The following is an 18,415-nucleotide window of genomic DNA, read 5'->3' as shown; positions in this document are numbered from 1 at the left end:
TCACGTCTGTATTTTCCTATTTTTCTTCCCTAGTTACTAGTTCTCTATTCATTAAATATTATCCTTTGATGTCATTGATGCAATTCGTGCACGCCCACACTGTCATACAAACCCAAAACCAAATATAGCCAAAACAACCCAGGCAAGTCTAGAATAGGTGACAGGTTTTAGATAATTGGTCTCTGACCTGCTTTTCATCGTATGAAGATAACATTCTTTCTTCTCTGCCAGAAACATTCATTAAACATATAATTAATTGATAATCACTAACCTATCAACGTCTTCCCCCGCCGTTCAGAAGTGCCTGAAGTAGAGCGGCGTCTTGGGCCCCGTTGCTGCCGCTGTGACCGCCACTGCTGCCGTGGTGCATGGGGACGGGGATGGGGATGGGGTAGCTGGAGGAGGAGCTATGGTGGGAGGAGCCAGAGTGACAGCAGGACTTCTTGCAACACGCGGACGTCAGAGAAAACAGCATAGCTGCAGGAGAAGAATTCAATAAACAGAATGTATTATAAATGACTGAAAATAGTGACACGTGACGTCAGAGATCAGTGCAAGTAAAAGAAACAACCTAGTCAGTAAACTGCATTTCAGCAAAATGATTATGCAAGAGAAAATAGAGCCACCAAAGCTATGTCCATTGACATATGAAATCTCTACAAGAAGCAGAGGCGATGGCACATCTCACTATATATTGAAAAATATATTATGAATCACTATAAAAAAGGTCACCGGGTGTTTGCCTAAAAGTAAGGAATATATTTGGAGGGATTTCATGAAGGACTTGCGGTCAGACCGGGATTAAAAGCTTTTGTCCACATTAAATTTGTTTTTTTGCTTTTGTTCTCGCCCACAGAGAATATTTAAAAACAAAGAAATCATTTCAAAATTCAAAATCATGTTCCAGAGAAACGACGGATCACATTCACCTATAAGGATGACTAGGCTTTCAGCAGCGGTTAATATACACTTTTGACAACAAATAACAATCCGTCACTTGGCGCCTAGATCTCTAACACGAATGATGAATATCTCTATTGGGCTTTTCTCTAGAGGCTGGAACTTTAACCCTCTTGTTTCCTGTTTCATTACAAGCAAATATCCCCGTATTTGTTGATTAACACTACATAAAGAACATTGCAAATGGTATCTTACCGAATAAAATGACTGAACTCAGAAATTTGGCGTTCATTTTCTCAGTCGTTGGTTGATGTTAGTACTTAACAGCGAAGCAATGTGAATGAAGCATTACTACGCTGTGTTCAATATATATATTATCGTACAACCCCATGTTAGCTAAAATATAATTAGGAGCCTCTTTGAACTCTGCTCTGGCTCTTTGGTGTGAGGAAGGACGTCGTCCAGACCCCCAGGTGCTGTGTGTGAGACCCCCCACGCGGAATGTGTGACACCCCTGTGTGGAGAGGGAACACACAGATTAATATCGGAAGAGAAATAAGCATCTGATCAGTGGTCTCGCGCACCTGTTTGTATTAATCTTCCCTGTGAACAACATGTCACCGCGTTAATGCGGACCACCTGCTCTGTGTCATAGCGGTTCCCAGTATGTTAAACCGCAGTAGATCATCCTTGCCGATAAATCGATTATAGATTAAATTATCGATTCTGAATTAAATTTTTTATGTACTTCTCTATTTTATTTCATTCTTTCTTCCTAACTTACTGCTCTACCACAACGATAATAAAGACATACTATTACAAGAAAGTTGAACGTTCTATCTGGAGAGGGACGGTGGGCTAGCCAAGTAGTTAAAGCGTTCCGTCGTCACGTCGAAGACCCGGGTTCGATTCCCCAACGTATGAAGCCATCCTTTCCAGCAGTGCTGTTTATTGTGTCACTGCGTGAATTGTCCAAACCTCCCTGAGAGCTCTGACAAACACAACTAATGTCACTAGCATGCTGATGTAACTCAAAATATACGAGTCTATTAAATGAGACTTGGCAGCTTTTATCTTGTTGCAATCCACTTGGTCACGTTAGTGTTTTAATCAGTTTTAGCACCTCGAGTTTCTAAATAATTCATGATTCTCTCAGGAGACTTTTCTGTCCGGCAGTGCTGCTTGTGATTTCAATACATATTTAACCCTCATCCACCCCGGGGAGCATCAACAAAACAACAAAGCACTCGTTAATAAAATCCCAAGTTCATGTGTAATTACAGAAACAAAATATACCTGTCAGGATGAATGTAAGTTCTGTTACGATTCTCCTATTGTATTCGTGTTAAAATATGTTTTGTATCTTGTGTTTGGAAATACTAAGTAACGGTATTGTCTTCCTGAGAGCTCCCTACGAGTCGCTCCGTGTGGTTGGACCTACTCCGCCACATGACGCCAGATAAACCAGAGTGACACTTCTCCATCAACAGTCACACATAGCACAGTAGGCATTGCTGTCACGAGTATATAATGTGGTCTTGAAGAACAGACAGCACTAATCTTCTGACTTTAAGTAACGAAGACCAAGTCAAGGCAAGATGTCCACCAAGTACCTTCTTATCCTTGTGTTGTGTGGTAAGACAAAATACTCTCTACTCCTTCATTCATAAGTAAAATGGAATAAGTAATAAGTAATATAACGTGCCAGTGCTTTCTAACGAAAGTCCTGTGTACTCATTGTATAAGTGAAAATAATGGAATCGGTCAATGTCTCATTACTTTATTCATTTCAACGAAAATCAGTAACAAATAAGACATTTATTAATACTCTTTTCAACGAAATTCATAAATAAAATGTGAGACGTTTCCAAAGCCATGGTAACATAATATATTGCATAGCCTTTCAAGTTTAATGGCATTGGTAATGGTATTAATGGCATCTTCCTACATGCCTCCGACATGTCGCTTTATTCTTTCTCTGCAGCTGTGTTGTTTTCTCTGACGTCCGCGTGTTGCAAGAAGTCCTGCTGTCACTCTGGCTCCTCCCACCATAGCTCATCCTCCAGCTACCCAATCCCCATCCCCGTCCCCATGCATCACAGCAGCAGTGGCGGTCACAGCGGCAGCAACGGGGCCCAAGACGCTGCTCTACTTCAGGCACTTCTGAACGGCGGGGGTAGACGTTGACAGGTTAGTATTTGTACAAGAGTGAATATCTTTAATGTACAAAGTAAAATTATGTGCTCTGGTCGACACGAATGGTTCAAATGTTAATGTGTTTAATCCAGCAGTACATTTGCAAAAGTGTCCTCATCAAAGCAAGGCATTACGCCACAGCAGTTCAACAATTAGCTTCCGAGGCATCTGGCTACAGTGAGTGGTTAGAGTTTAGTCTCGGTCACATCACGTCGTGTCAGGCGAGGTAAACACGAAGTGCTGCAGGTCCTAGACTTGACGTAAGAAGGTCACATGTTCATTTAGGTCTTCCATTGACCAACCTTTGGATATCGTTTGATGGTTTTCTTTTAAGATGTTGCATTAAAAAGGTATCTGTGATGACTCATTTCTTTAAATTTGTTACCGTTTTTACTGATATGTCAAACTAAAAGATGAAATGTTCACCTTTTAAATCATATTATTCTAATATTTTTAGGGAAAATACCATGACATATTGTAAACAAAATACGATTTATAAAAACGTTGCAATATATTACTTATCACCTAGAATGCGCTTCTTTTTTTCCAACAGGAAAGTATATTTTGTCTGGTCCAGACTCGTATTCAACAATAAGAATATCACTCAACTCCAACAGGAAAATGAACTAGAATTTAGTACTTAGTTGAATAATAGAAAGTATTCACTGGTACAGATTTCCTATTGTTGAGCAGTATACTTTGATGTATTTTGAACTTAATACTGAATTATATCGGAAATAAACTTCCAATTAGAAAAACGTTTAATAATAGTAATTTTATAGGGATATCTGCGTTTGCAACGTGCAACGTGTGACCTCGTGTACATGCATGACATTACAATAAGGTACAACATGGATTATTGGGAACGCCCCTTTCCATTGATGCCAATGATGTCAGGTTTGATTTCATACAAGGCTTTGAAATCCTAAAAGTTAGTTTAGATAAATATTGATAAGACTAAAGCAATCTGTATTGGATCAAAAACAGGCTGTGGAGATAAACTATGTCAGGATTTGAATATTGAATGGCGAAAAAATGAATTTGATGTTCTGGCAATTATATTTAACGCCAAACTGAAGGATTTATGGATCATCAATACAAAGAAAAAAATAGATAAAATTAACAGATTATTGGCTGTGTGGAGAAAATGACATTTAACACTAATCGGCAAAATCACTGTTATCAAGACACTAGCTATTTCAAAGTTAGTTCATATTTTCAATACTTTACCAAACCCACCCAAAGATTTTGTTACCTCCCTTGATAAAATATTTTTCAAATTCATTTGGAATGACAAAAAGGACAAAATTAAGAGAACCTCTTTGAAAAAAGATTATGTACATGGGGGTTAAAAAATGATTGACATAAATACCTTTATCAATGCCTTAAAACTATCCACTTTGAGTCTTTATTTAAGAAAATCATTAATATGCAATCCATGCAATTTTCCTTTACATGATATCATGACATTTGGTGCTAATTTCTATAATATTGCTGATATTCATAATCCATATTGGAAAGATGTTTTAAAAGTATGGAATATGTATTGTACTAACATAACCATAAAGGAAAGCAACATTGATGAAATTATAGCACAGCCATTATGGTTTAATCATAATTTTAAAAACCAAAATCATTACATCAGACATTGGGCAAATAAAGGACTATTAACCATCAAGGACATGTGTGATGAAGAAGGTTTGATATCTTTTGAATCTTTGAAAAGTAAATATTTAATAAAAGGGACAGAATTAGATCATAGATATGTTCTAAATATTTTACCTTAATCATGGAAAAATACAATAACAAATTACAGGTATATACATAACTATGACTTGAATCTAAATTCCTATCAAAAGAATTTATGAAATCATTACATGGATCAAGATTATTTTACGATATATTGTTATTTAACAATAATAACCCTCATATATGTCATAAATGGGAGGAAGTGTTTGATGATACTGATTTTGATTGGCCAATGCTTTTTATGTCTTACAGACAAGACATTAATGATGTAAAACTCTTAGATTTCCAATTTAAATTTTTACATGGTATTATCTATACCAAAAAGGAACTGTTAAAAATGAAGCTTATCCAAAGTGCCTTATGCAGCTTTTGTAAAGATGAGGATGAAAACGTGTGCCATGTTTACTGGGAATGTAGTGAAACTAAGAAGTTTGGAATGATCATCAAATTTGGATTAACACCCATTTGATACAAAAAGTTAATTTGACAAAAGTTTTGGTGTATTTTGGTTCCTTAAGTAAAAACCCATTACTTAATCATATAATCATTTCAGCAAAACGAAATGTCTCTTCTTTGAAAAACAACATGCCAAAATGCAAGAACTTTATAAAGACTTTAAAAGATATTTTTTCTGTTGAAAGCTTCATTGCCAAAAGAAAGAATGAAATGAAGAAATTTGCAAATAAATGGCATCCATTATTCCCAGTATTCAAACCTGACCTGTGTATGCAGCAACCGCATTTGTAAAATCTTGATCTGTTTCCCCTTGTAAAAAATATGTTTGTTTTAGCTATGCATTGATTAATTAGTTAACATATGTGTAGGTGCACTGATGTAACATTGGGAACACATATACTACCCATCAAAAGTTTAGACTCAGTTAAAACACTCACTATATGTTATGTATATATATATGGTTACATTGAAGATGAATTTCTTCACTAACGTGCGGGAACCAACTGCAAACCTTATGCAGATGAACTGCACGAGGATCATTCACCAAATTGCTGAAAAGCATGTGCAAATATCGTGCATGTGGACAGCTGCGTTTTGGTGTAAAGTTTTGTTAAGAATTCGCCAATTTTCACTGATTTTTATCATTTACTGAACTCATGACAATAATCTTCTCAACGTTACGAGTTTGTTTTACAACACATCAGTTCATGTGTAAACAGTATCTTTTAACAGTAAAGAATATTTTGCAAAATTTAGATTAGAACAGTTGACTGAAGTAAGTGGCTATATTTACACTAGTGAGTCTAAACTTTTGATGGGAAGTATATTATAGGGCGGATATATGACGCAACATACAACACAATACGTCGGATGTGGCGCAATATACAATACACATTGGATGTGACACAAGACACAGCATGATGTGTCAGATGTGGCACTATATACAACACATGTTAGATAAGACCTATATACAATATATGTCAGATAAGACAACTATGTACAACACGATAGGTCGGACGTGACTCTATATACAACATGGTATGTCGGGTATTGCACTATATACAACATGATGTGTTAGATGTGGCTCTATGTACAACATGGTATGTTGGATGTGGCGCTATATACATGTACAACATAATATGTCAGAGGAGTATGCATTATACAACATGATAGATCAGATGTGATGCAATATACAATGAGATAGAAGGGATGTAATACAGCATGATATGTCAGATGTGGTGCTTTAAACAATATGACATGTCGTGTGTGACAACATATGAAGCATGACATGTCGGATATGACGCTATATGTAGCATGACATGTCGGATATGACGCTATATGTAGCATGACATGTCGGATATGACGTTATATGTAGCATGACATGTCGGATATGACGCTATATGTAGCATGACATGTCGGATATGACGCTATATGTAGCATGACATGTCGGATATGACGCTATATGTAGCATGACATGTCGGATATGATGCTATATGTAGCATGACATGTCGGATATGACGCTATGTGTAGCATGACATGTCGGATATGACGCTATATGTAGCATGACATGTGGATATGACGCTATATGTGGAATGACATGCCGGATATGATGCTATATGTAGCATGACATGTCGGATATGACGCTATGTGTAGCATGACATGTCGGAAATGACGCTATATGTAGCATGACATGTCGGATATGATGCTATATGTAGCATGACATGTCGGATATGACTCTATATGTGGCATGACATGTCGGATATGATGCTATATGTAGCATGACATGTCGGATATGACGCTATATGTGGCATGACATGTCGGATATGACGCTATATGTGGCATGATATTTCGGATGTTGCGCTATGTACAGCATATGTCGGAGCAGCCGCAATATGCAATACGATATGTTGGATGTGACGCAATATACAGCAGGAAAGATCAGATGTGGCCCTATGTACAATATGATATGTCGGATATGGTGCTATATACAACATAATTGGTTGTATGATATGCTACATGCTTTACGATATTTCGGATATGACACTATATACAACTTATGTTGGATGTTGCGCAATATACAGCGCATGTTGGATGTGACCCCATATACAATATGCTATGTCTGGTGTGACGCTATATGCAACACTGTATGCAGCATGTTGCGCTATGTAAAACATGATATGTTGGGTGTGGCACCACATGCAACACCTTATACAGGCTGATATTTCACTGGTCTAACTATGTTACATCCTGGTATGTTGGATATCTGATTATATTTCATGTATTTGTATATGTCATTATGTAAGGACCGTTTATGATGGAAGACTTGGGTTGCAAAACAATAAAATAAATAAAAAAAATATATATATATAAAAATATATTAGTCTGCCACAAACTAAAAATGAAAATATTTTAAGTCACGTCCATAAATTCATTGTTCTTATTAAGCGTCCCTTGTGTAATCTGTCTTTTCTCTGTTCATTGTCTATAACATGTATTTTTTCCGCATGTAGTTGTCGGGAGAGAGCTTTAATAAGTTGAATAACTTGTGTCCAATCCCTTTCCATACTGAATAGAATATGTTCAAACAAACAAACACTTCGCATCGTTAAGTGAATCATGTCCAGGAATCACAGTTATTTGCTATGAGACAGATCTCGGTTTTGTTAGACCTATTCATATATGTGACATATTATATATGCGTATTTTCATATTAACTATTGACTATCAACAGTGAACTTATTTCTTTCAGATTACACATGCGGTGATCACAATGAAGATCGAGGGAGAGAAATTTAAATTTCTATTGGCATCAATAAATTACGTGTAAAACATGTTCTATTTAACACCGTTTGTTGTTGTTTTTGTTGTTGTCTTTTAAAAAAAAATATGACTGGCCTTTGCATGTGTGTGTGACCGGTGGAACAGGATCCGCTCACCTTTCCGCGAACATCTGGCGTCATCAGTGACTCAAAACTGCGTGCTGGTGATGATCCGGAATAGTACCATGCTTTAGGTACCATGCGTAATAGATATTTCATTTGAGTATGGAAAGGGTTTGTCGATTTTAGTATTATAATTATGTGAAGGGTTCTGTCACTTTTATAAGAAACATTTCCTACTAAAATAATTGGATTTTTATATTCTGGCAGTAATGGAATTGGTAGATTTCTGTTAATAATCAGACAGGATTTTTGCGTTTTCAAGAATTAAATCATCAGTATATAGCTGGAGAAAGTTAACATCACCTTGATGTTATAGGGAATATACAATGACTGAATTTGGGATTAATACAAAGCTGCGATGGTTGCCTTGTCGAACTTAAAGCGTTCACGCAACCACATTGTAAGGGAAAGACTTCTATATTTTACGTGCGCTTCAACATCCCAGGCTTGACGTGACACAAATAACATTGCATAAAATAATGAGAAGAACTTTGTGTAAGTTACTTCAGAATGCCTACTGAACTATATCAGGATCATTGGCGTTACCTACCAACCAATATATGCACAATTTGAGTATTTTACGAAACCATATCATTCTTTGAAGAGGTCATAAAATGCTGCAGATTGGCAGTTGGGAAGGTTGTCCCCTTTCGTGACCAACTCGTGTTATTCCGGGACAAGCCGAAAAGCGGTTACGGAAAGAGGCGAGTGGTGACGAATGGTCCCTTTAGGGACATTTTATCGTCTGTAGTTACTTAAAGTACTGAGACAGTACGGCAAAGATGTGACCCAAACATACCCACCCCTCCTCCCTTGTGGGGATTTCGGATTATCATTGATACCCTAAACCTCTCCTCGCCGTAAGAGGCGACACTTAGTTGATCTGGTAGTCAGTCTCGGCCACTTGTGAACCTCCGCAAAATGGTTCCGCCATGTCTGCAGATCAACCATGCAAACTAAACATCGAAGTGTATAAGACTTTGACGCCCACGTATTTGAATTCGACTGAAGCACAGAAAACGATGAATGAGTGAGTGAGTGAGTTTGGTTTTACGCCGCTTTTAGCAATATTCCAGCAATATCACGGCGGGGGACACCGGTAGGGAAACTAGGACGGTAACAGTGTACATAAGATATTTTCTATAATGTTTTGGTATCGATGCTTAGACTGTTTTACATACATTTATTTAGTAATAAAACTGGAATGAATATATTTTACAGAAAAAGACACTTCCTAAATTTTCTTTAAAATGAAATAGAAAGGAGCCCAGACACTTTCTTCAATTTTCAGTTATTACTTTTGTTCTAAAACTGCAGTAATCTGGACTTGTTACATGTTCTAGACTTGATCGTAAAATATAGAAGTTGTCATCCATAAAATGTCTTCACTATTAGTTTGGGGCGGTGGGGTAGCCCAATGGTTAAAGCATTTGCTCGTCATGCCGAAGACCCGGGTTCGATTCCCCACATGTGTAAATTGTATGAAGCCCGTGTATGGTGTCCCCCCGCCGTGCTATTGCTGAAGTATTGCTAAAAGCGGCGTAAAACTATACTCATTCACTCACTGTAGTAGTGACATTCCAATCTAAAAGTTTACTCAGGGAAGTAGTTTCATAATCTGTTATCACCATGGAGTAGCCAATCACGGACCTGAAATGTCATGTATGGTCTGACATGAATTACAAATCAATAGGCATACTTGTCCTTGTGTTACATTAAACAATCAGTTTCGTGGGCAACACATGCTTGTCGTAAGAGGCCGCTAACGGGATCGGGTGGTCAGGCACGCTGACTTGGATGACACCTGTCATCGTATCCGAATTGTGTAGACCGATGCTCATGATGTCAATCACTGGATTGTCTAGTCCAGAATCGAGTTTTATAGCTCGACCCACTTGAAATAGCTCGAAAATTGCTGGGTGCGGCGTTAAACAACATGTCGTATAATACACTGTCGGCTAGTATTCCCTGTGTCTTGGAAGTTAAGGCATTCGCAATGTGCTCCCGTGAGTAACGAGCGCCTCTCATGTCCATTCTTGCAATATCCCAGTACACACTGTACCCATCGTCATACCCTGCACGATAACCCTTAAATAAGATATAAATCCAGCCTAAGTCATCCACACTCATGAAATACCCACATGCTGTAATTTGTTACGTTGTATCGATCCGTAATGTCACATACGCACTGTACTAACTACTTCCTCGTGATCGTTTTAAGTTTATAGGCCCAAAATTAGCACCACCCTGTCAAGCTAAAACATGTTTCTTGTGTACGCATCCAAAATTATCTTTTTTTAAAAATAATTTAAAAAATAAGAGCGTAAAGGCCATTGTGAAACAAACGTTCTTTCATTATATTCTTTAGCCAGTGTGTTATATATTACTTGAAACAAGGTTGACATTGACGGCGAAAAACGGCGCCTTAGGGTTTTAACTGTTAATGTATAAACGCCAAAACTCAACAGCCTTCTCTGTTCTTAAAGTGCCATGCCAGTCTTGGCCGCTCTAGCGCTACTAATTCCCCCAAAACTGTAGCAACACACCCAAAGACAACCGTCACCTCAGTGGGATACAAACCATTAATCTACACAAATAGAGACTCGATTATTTACAGACCACGCCATATAGATGGAAAACTACTGAGTGCGGTGTTAAACAATAAACAAACAAGTATTGTAGCAATGTCAACAACTACTATTTCAGCTGTCATCAACGTCCTAGTATTTGGCACCGCTTCTGTGGTGAAGTCCGCCCGGAGAGCGGAAGGTCGTGGGTTCGATCCCCGGTCGTCATACCATAAGACGTTAAAATATGGTACTTGTTGGTCCCTGCCTGGCGCTCGGCATTAATGGGTACAACAAGGACTGGTCGGCTTGGAGTCAGTATAATGTGTCTGAGTGGGGTATTCATGCTTAACTGCGGCATGGTATCTCAGTGGACTAGCACTATAAAACCAGCTTAAGTCAGGGAGTACAAGCAGCCACACATACACACGCATACACGTCTTCATTTGAGCGAAATATTCTCAAGTACGACGTTAAACCCCATTTCACCCCACCTAGTATTTGGCCACAACAGCTGCAAACCACAGACAGTTCCTTCTTCTGTAATACCAACTAAACCTAAATCCAGTGTGCGAAATAAGTTTCCAACTTTTGTTGCTAACCAGTCGGGCTAGCTATGCCTGAAGGTTACTAGCCCAAACAATAATTCACTTGCCCGAAATTTGAATGTAGAAACTAAGCAAAAGATTACAAAAATAGATGAGAATAAGATATTGTAGGCATGACACAGGTTTCATCATTAAGCTGCTAATATTACGAACATATTTCTCAGGCATTAATCTTGCATGATTTAAAATATTAAAACTTAACAAGTCGGAGAGAGTGATATATTTGCAAAAGGACCCCATGAAAATTCACTAGCCAGTCGGCCAGTGACTGGAGATTTACTGGCGCGACTGGGTTTTTAGCCACGGGGTTTTTACAAGCGGGCCAGTGGCTATTTCGCACACTGCAGCTTAAATCTAACGCATCATCGCAAAAAGCATTCAATTTGCTTTCTAGTAAACTTAATACAGTGGTACTTGAGGTTGGACAGTTATGACGTGGTTGGTTATGGGTGTGAGTGGGCGGCCGGGTCCCGTTACAAAACACGTGGACGTTATGTGATATAAGTAATAATATATCAATATATCCATCATAAACATATGTTCCGTAAATTGTCACGACTGGCTTAACTCATTGACTGGCTGAATCAGCTGTTATTGAAGATACCTACTTAATGAACGTTAAAAATCGATCCTATCTACACAATGAACACTTGATAAAAGGCTGGAGATCGCCTGATCCCGGAATACATGCTATATTGCCAATATTGCAGTTTTATTCAAATGATAAACATGCTCCGTAGTCAGTCTCAAAACGTGTTCTATTCATTGTAAGCTCACAAAAGAGTAATAAGCTTTGAGGTAACTGGCTGACCATGGAATGCAAATCAAAGTACAGCCCTTGTGCTATGAGTGATTGAATTAGCCCTGTTCGAACTGTTCCTTTACTCATAAAGAGTGAGTGGATGAGTATGGTTTTACGCCGCTGTTAGCAACATACCAGCAATGTCACGGTAGGGGACACCAGGAATTGGCTTCAGACATTGTACCCATGTGAGGAATCGAACCCGGGTGTTTGGCGTGACCAGCAAACGCTTTTACCACTTGGCCACCCCACCGTTCCTCTACTCCTAATGAAGGCAATTAACTATGATGAACACCTCGTACATCCAGCTGGTAAAATTAACTTTTATGTGATATACAATGGTACAGTTAAGCAGGTTGTTTTAGTATCGTGATATACTGATAGTCGACGCAGATTCAATCCACTAACCTATTTTAGTCATCCAAACAAAACAATAAATTAATTAAACCGTCACAGAACTTTTCTAAACTGACGATGCTCATTAATCACCGGCCGCAAATATATGGAAGTCAGTTTTTGCCAAATATGTTATCATTATTCATCTGATTTTTCAGATGGTTGTATGACGAAATTCATTAATTTCCCTGTAAAAGTTAGACTTTGGTATGACGAGATAACGTCTCAAACTAAATTCTTTAAATAAAAAACACCCATTATATCAACATTTACTAGTATGTAATAAAACTGTATTACGTATGGTATTTCTATATTGTAAGCAATGCGGCAAAGACCACGCCCATGCTGGGCCTTGGCTGCATAGTCCGTGGGATTAGTGTACTAATCTCCTCTGGACCTTACATAGTGACCACAGTGACCAGCAGGTGCCCGGAGCATAGAATGCCTCGTCCGGTCAGTTTTCCGTTATCAAGAGGTATAAATACGTACAAAAAACCACAAGATTCATACAGCTCTCATCTTCTGCCAACTCAACAACAAGAAAACAATCACCATGCAGAGAATATCAACTCTTCTCCTCGTGACTCTCGGTAAGTGTATTCGACTCTGGGGTAGAACGGAAAGAAGGACAAGTCTGAAGTATTAGGCAACCGCAACAAGCGTGATTTTCAAGATGTTCTAGCTCCTCTTTTTATATTTAAAGATTGAATTTAAATATTTTTCGGATCATCAAGTTCAGAATCGAAAAACTGGAGGGCAATCTGTATCAATCCGCGTTACGTAAATGTTTATTTATTAATATTCATTGTACTAATCTAACATTTAATGGTTTTTTTTATTTGTTTTAGATCGTATGTACATGTTGTATGTGATAAAAGAAAGGAAACGTTTCTTAAGTTCCCTCCTTTTGAACATTTATGCGATCACAGTGTATTATCCAGGTGTCACCTTATCTCCTGATGATCTCACCTGAAGTTATTGTTAGCCTTAAGGGTTTACAGTTTACAATTCCAGTGAACGTTTTCTCAAAAGAAAATACCAATATTTATTGTAAACTCTGAAAGCAATACGAGAAGGACACATAGACATTTCAGCACTTCTTTCTACAACGCGACTACACTGAATGATGTTATCTTTACCTTCCTTGACCTTTCAGTCGTTTTGGTGATGTCGACAAATGGTCATCGTCACCGTCACCGTCACCACCGTCACCATCGTCACCGACACCATCGTCACAGCAGCAGTAGTAGCAGCAGCAGCGGCGACAGCAGCTACAGCAGCAGCGAGGAGACGATTATCCACCACCACCATCACTCCTCTCCCTCCTCCAGCTCCTACGGGTCGTCTAGTTCCGGGTGTGGATGTGGAGGCAGTTCCGAGTCCTCTGAATCCTCCTCCGAGGACTACCCCATCCCCATCCCTGTGCCCATCTCTAGCGGCGGCGGCGGAGGTCACAGCCACAGCAACTACCTCCCTATCGTCCTCACCACAGCCGGAAAATAAGCTATCGTAAGTTACATTGTAGGAATTCCATGTTAGAATAGGTCTTCGCAGGTCATCATGACCTGACGGCGTGGCACGTCCCTCATTATATTAATCCATGGTTTATCTGATCCAGACTCTGTTATCTACATGTCATTGTCATGTAGATGAAATGCTGCTGATTGCGACTTTGAATAACAAACAATTTAATTATCTTATCATGTGAATTAAAACAGAGCTAATTGGTTTAAGTCGTAATAAGCCTTTCCTTGAGGCTAGTAATAGACAAACATGTGGTTGATAGAGTGAGCGTCAGTCCGTGACTTCCGGAACTAATTACAGCTAGAAAGACTGCAACTGTTTTGTTTATGCTATTGGTGATCTACTGTCATTTCTTAATCACCGGGGCGGTGGGGTAGCCTAGTGGTTGAAGCGCGTTCGCCTGTCACGCCGAAGACCTGGGTTCGATTCCCCACATGGGCACAATGTGTGAAGCCCATTTCGTGATATTGCTGGAACTCACTCACAAACACCGCCCCTATCGACAAACCATTGTGTCAACTGTAGATTTTCTTGTTAATTTTATTTACTATACGCTTTCTGGAGTTAGTACGAAATCCTCCACTTGGTGTCATACTTTCGTAATACACGCAGTAATGTTTCGGATACATACTCGGTTTCTGGCCTTAAAGGCAAACGTCTTTCTAAACATAAAAGTCATAAATATTCTTATTAATATACTATTTCCAATTCAGGCGTGTCTGTCACATTTTAACTTTTTCAACCACTCTTTATTAAAATCATTATTGGATTTCCTGAATATTGTGTAGGTCTATACTATTAGACCAACAGTCATCCTCTTTATCATGTGTGTCATTATATTTCAGGAAGAGCCAGCTGTTGCTTCGTTCGCATTTGTTTACAGATATCGAATCTGTTGTTACTGTTATGTTGTTATATATCCATCGATATTAAATAAACTACTTTCGTGTACGGTTGATTTATTGTTGCTTTAAGGCCTTTGGGCAACGCTGTTGTCGATGTGAATCGCCCGGGTGTGTCATAGTTGAAGTACGTGTTACTCTCCACGGTTTACACAACACAGCTGTTTTTCGAGTCTATGATACAGTCTGGTGTTCTTTAGGGACAAATATAAGTGCCACACATGATGACAACTGAAAACATGGCCACGCATGCTCCTGGGTTCCGAGGATGGGTCTAACTATTGCAACACTTGGTTTCTTGCAAGGTCATCGTCACAAACAAGTGCAGCCTTTGTTTCCATGTACGAACATGAACTATTACAGCTAGTGCATGTATGACCATGAACTATAGTTCTGGTTGCCATGTATGATAATGATTGCATGTGAACTATTAAGCCTTTGTTTCCATGAACGAACATAATCATGAACTAGCGTGTCTGCCGAAAATAGTAAAAACATGAGCTTAATCGTTCCTCCTCTTCCTACTACTACTACTACTACTACCACTACTACTACTACCACTACTACTACTACTACTACTACTACTACTACTACTACTACTACTACTACTACTTCTACTTCTACTACTACTACTACTACTACTCGCGTTGTGGCTGTCCGGATTGATGATGACCACAGTGTGTTGTTTGTGGTAGGCACTCATCTACCATCATCGAACTCTCCAGACTCTGTATACCTTGAAACCTTGGACTACACCATGTCGTTGTATGATATATACTCTGCACAGGGCCATATCATTCTCCTAGGAGACGTCAATGCAGACCTGAGAACACATATATCACTGCGAAAACGTTCAGCATTTCTTCATACATCGTTCACTGAAAGGCATCTTCTCTCCATTGTGCCCATTGACGATCAATCGTAATATACATACTCCTCACAATGCAGTTCATCACAGACTCTGATCGACTATGTGTTTATCCATAGAGATAATCTGCCACGTGTAACAGGATACCTTATTGACAGGTCTGTAACCTACTCAGTGTCTGATCACTTGCCGATCATGGTGTTTATGAACTTAACTACCACCCGTGCACGCTCTGAAGGATGTAGACTTAACTGGAGGATAGCTACTGATATAGACTTAATGCTATATCGATACGAAACTGAATCCTATCTTCGTGAAGCATCTTTCGAAATAGCAGAATATTCGACTCCCGAAACCTACATCAACGCTTATACTGATTATATTGTAGACAGTCTTCATAAAGCAGCAGCTGAAAGCATTCCATGTTCGAGGTTTAGGCCCTACCTGAAGCCATATCGGAGAAAGAATAACCTCAAACCCCTCCATGACGAAATGAGATCACTTCGCCGGGAATGGTGTGCACAAGGCAAAGGACGCAACAAAGACTGACTGACTGAGTATGGTTTTACGCCGCTTTTAGCAATATTCCAGCAACATCACGGCGAGGGACACCAGAAATAGGCTTCACACATTGTACCCATGTGTACCCAAGGTTAGATAAAAATGTGGGCGGTGGGTAGCCTAATGGTTAAAGCGTTTGCTCGTCACGCCGAAGACCCGGGTTCGAATCCCCACATGGGCACAATGTGTGAAGCCCATTTCTGGTGTTCCCCGCCGTGATGTTGCTGGAATATTGCTAAAAGCGGCGTAAAACCAAACTCAGTCAGTAGATAAAATGTAAAGTGTAGCCTGGTGCTTGAAACCTTTTAAAAGGAAGATCATGCTCCTTTAAGGGCACACTGTGTGAACATACCCGTAAGTGTATTTAACGGACTATATTTCGCAATAGGGGTTTGTGGGCTGACAACTCATAAATATTGCGCAAACAAGCCCTTAACTCATCAACTCCATCCCCGACAAGTAACAACTCTTCATTCTACTCCGTATAATATGTCCCCTGCCCCTAAACATTATGCAGTATAATACCATTGATGTGCATGCGAAGCCACACTTGAAATTCCAATACTTTTACGTGCATCGAATCAATTTGCATGGTGCATCAGTAGATTGAGTCGAATGAATGTTTAATGGATAGAGAAGGAAGTGATTTTAAATTGTGAAGTCTTTTTAAATAGTGTATATAAATAGTGATAGTGCACCTGCAAGGTGATGGATAGAACTGATACCTCTTAGCTGCATCCTGTTCGATTGTGATTACGTGCGTGATACCAGTGAACATCCGGGTTAGAATTGTTTTTTCAGCAACCCATGCTAGAAGAAACGACTGATGGGATCGGGTGGTCCGGCTCTCTGGCTTGGTTGACGCAAGTAGTCGCTTCCCATTTGCGTTGATCGATGCTCATGCTGTTGATCACTGGATTGTCTAGCCCTGATTATTTACAGACCGCCGTCATTATATCTGGAATATTGCTGAGTGTGGCGTTAAACAACAAACCAAACCAACCACACAAAAACGGATCTCCCTGCCCTCCTCCCCGTATAATCAGAATATTATTGTATCTACTTTATACATGGTGTTAAACTAGTTATTTAAAGATACTTAAGGTTTGCTTTCCCCATTCCCATTAAAACATTGGTAATATAGATGCATCGAACTATGATATATTGCAACTGTGGAGTCTCCGATAGCAATTAATCGATGGTAGAAACGATAAAATATCAATGCATCGATAGTATGTGTGACTATCGTCATTCGTCACCACTCGCCCCTTTCCGTAACCTCGCTATTCGGCTGTCCCGGAATAACACGAATGTGACTATCGTATCTGATAAATGCGCAGCGCAAAATACAGCAAGTACCAGATTTGTTCGCTTTGAAATATTTGTGTTGTTTTGTATTTTTATTGTTTGGGTGCAGACTTAATTGTAACGGCACTGAGTTTGTGTATTAACTGTTTACTTGATCTGGGTTTCAAGTTTCTTGTCAGTTATCAAAAGCGACTGAAACTACTACAACTTGTTTTTATTTCATATAAACTATGCATTCATTTGGGAAATGACTTCAAATGAGACAATTCAAGGAGAGAATTTTTTTTGGAAAAGTTGGTCGCAATATTGGACTATCGCTATGGCAATAGTATGTTGCAATGGACTATTGCTGTCGAAATAGTCGTTTCCCCTTCAATATAGTCACCCCTAGTAATAACAATAACCAACAGGAATATCGTAGTACCGGTATGACTTCCAAACCTTACAGCTAAATAAGAGAGCTTCGAAAATCTAGGCCCTGTAAATTAGATAAGAGCTACTAGTCTTCTTCAAGTCTAACATGATTCAACATGTCTTAATAGCCTCCAGCTCCAGAAATCAAGGATTTATCACGTAGATATATATATTTCATATATTTTAAAATAAGATGACAAATTGGAACTACTTGTCAGTCAA

The 18,415-nt window shown here is 39.0% G+C and overlaps 1 protein-coding gene across 1 annotated transcript; it reads left to right on the top strand.

The window, feature by feature from the left end:
• Nucleotides 1–2,859: 2,859 nt before the first annotated feature.
• LOC124265903 (probable basic-leucine zipper transcription factor L) lies at nt 2,860–14,119 on the top strand. Its single transcript, XM_046700756.1, has 2 exons — nt 2,860–3,076; nt 13,773–14,119. The coding sequence occupies exons 1-2, from the start codon at nt 2,860–2,862 to the stop codon at nt 14,117–14,119; spliced, it is 564 nt and encodes a 187-aa protein (XP_046556712.1).
• The last annotated feature ends 4,296 nt before the right edge of the window (nt 14,120–18,415 follow it).

Source organism: Haliotis rubra, unplaced genomic scaffold (genome assembly GCF_003918875.1).
Source record: "Haliotis rubra isolate DU_JTF1 unplaced genomic scaffold, ASM391887v1 Scf122, whole genome shotgun sequence".
In the NCBI taxonomy this organism is placed as follows: domain Eukaryota; kingdom Metazoa; phylum Mollusca; class Gastropoda; order Lepetellida; family Haliotidae; genus Haliotis; species Haliotis rubra.
This window is presented reverse-complemented; position numbering and strand designations above follow the sequence as displayed.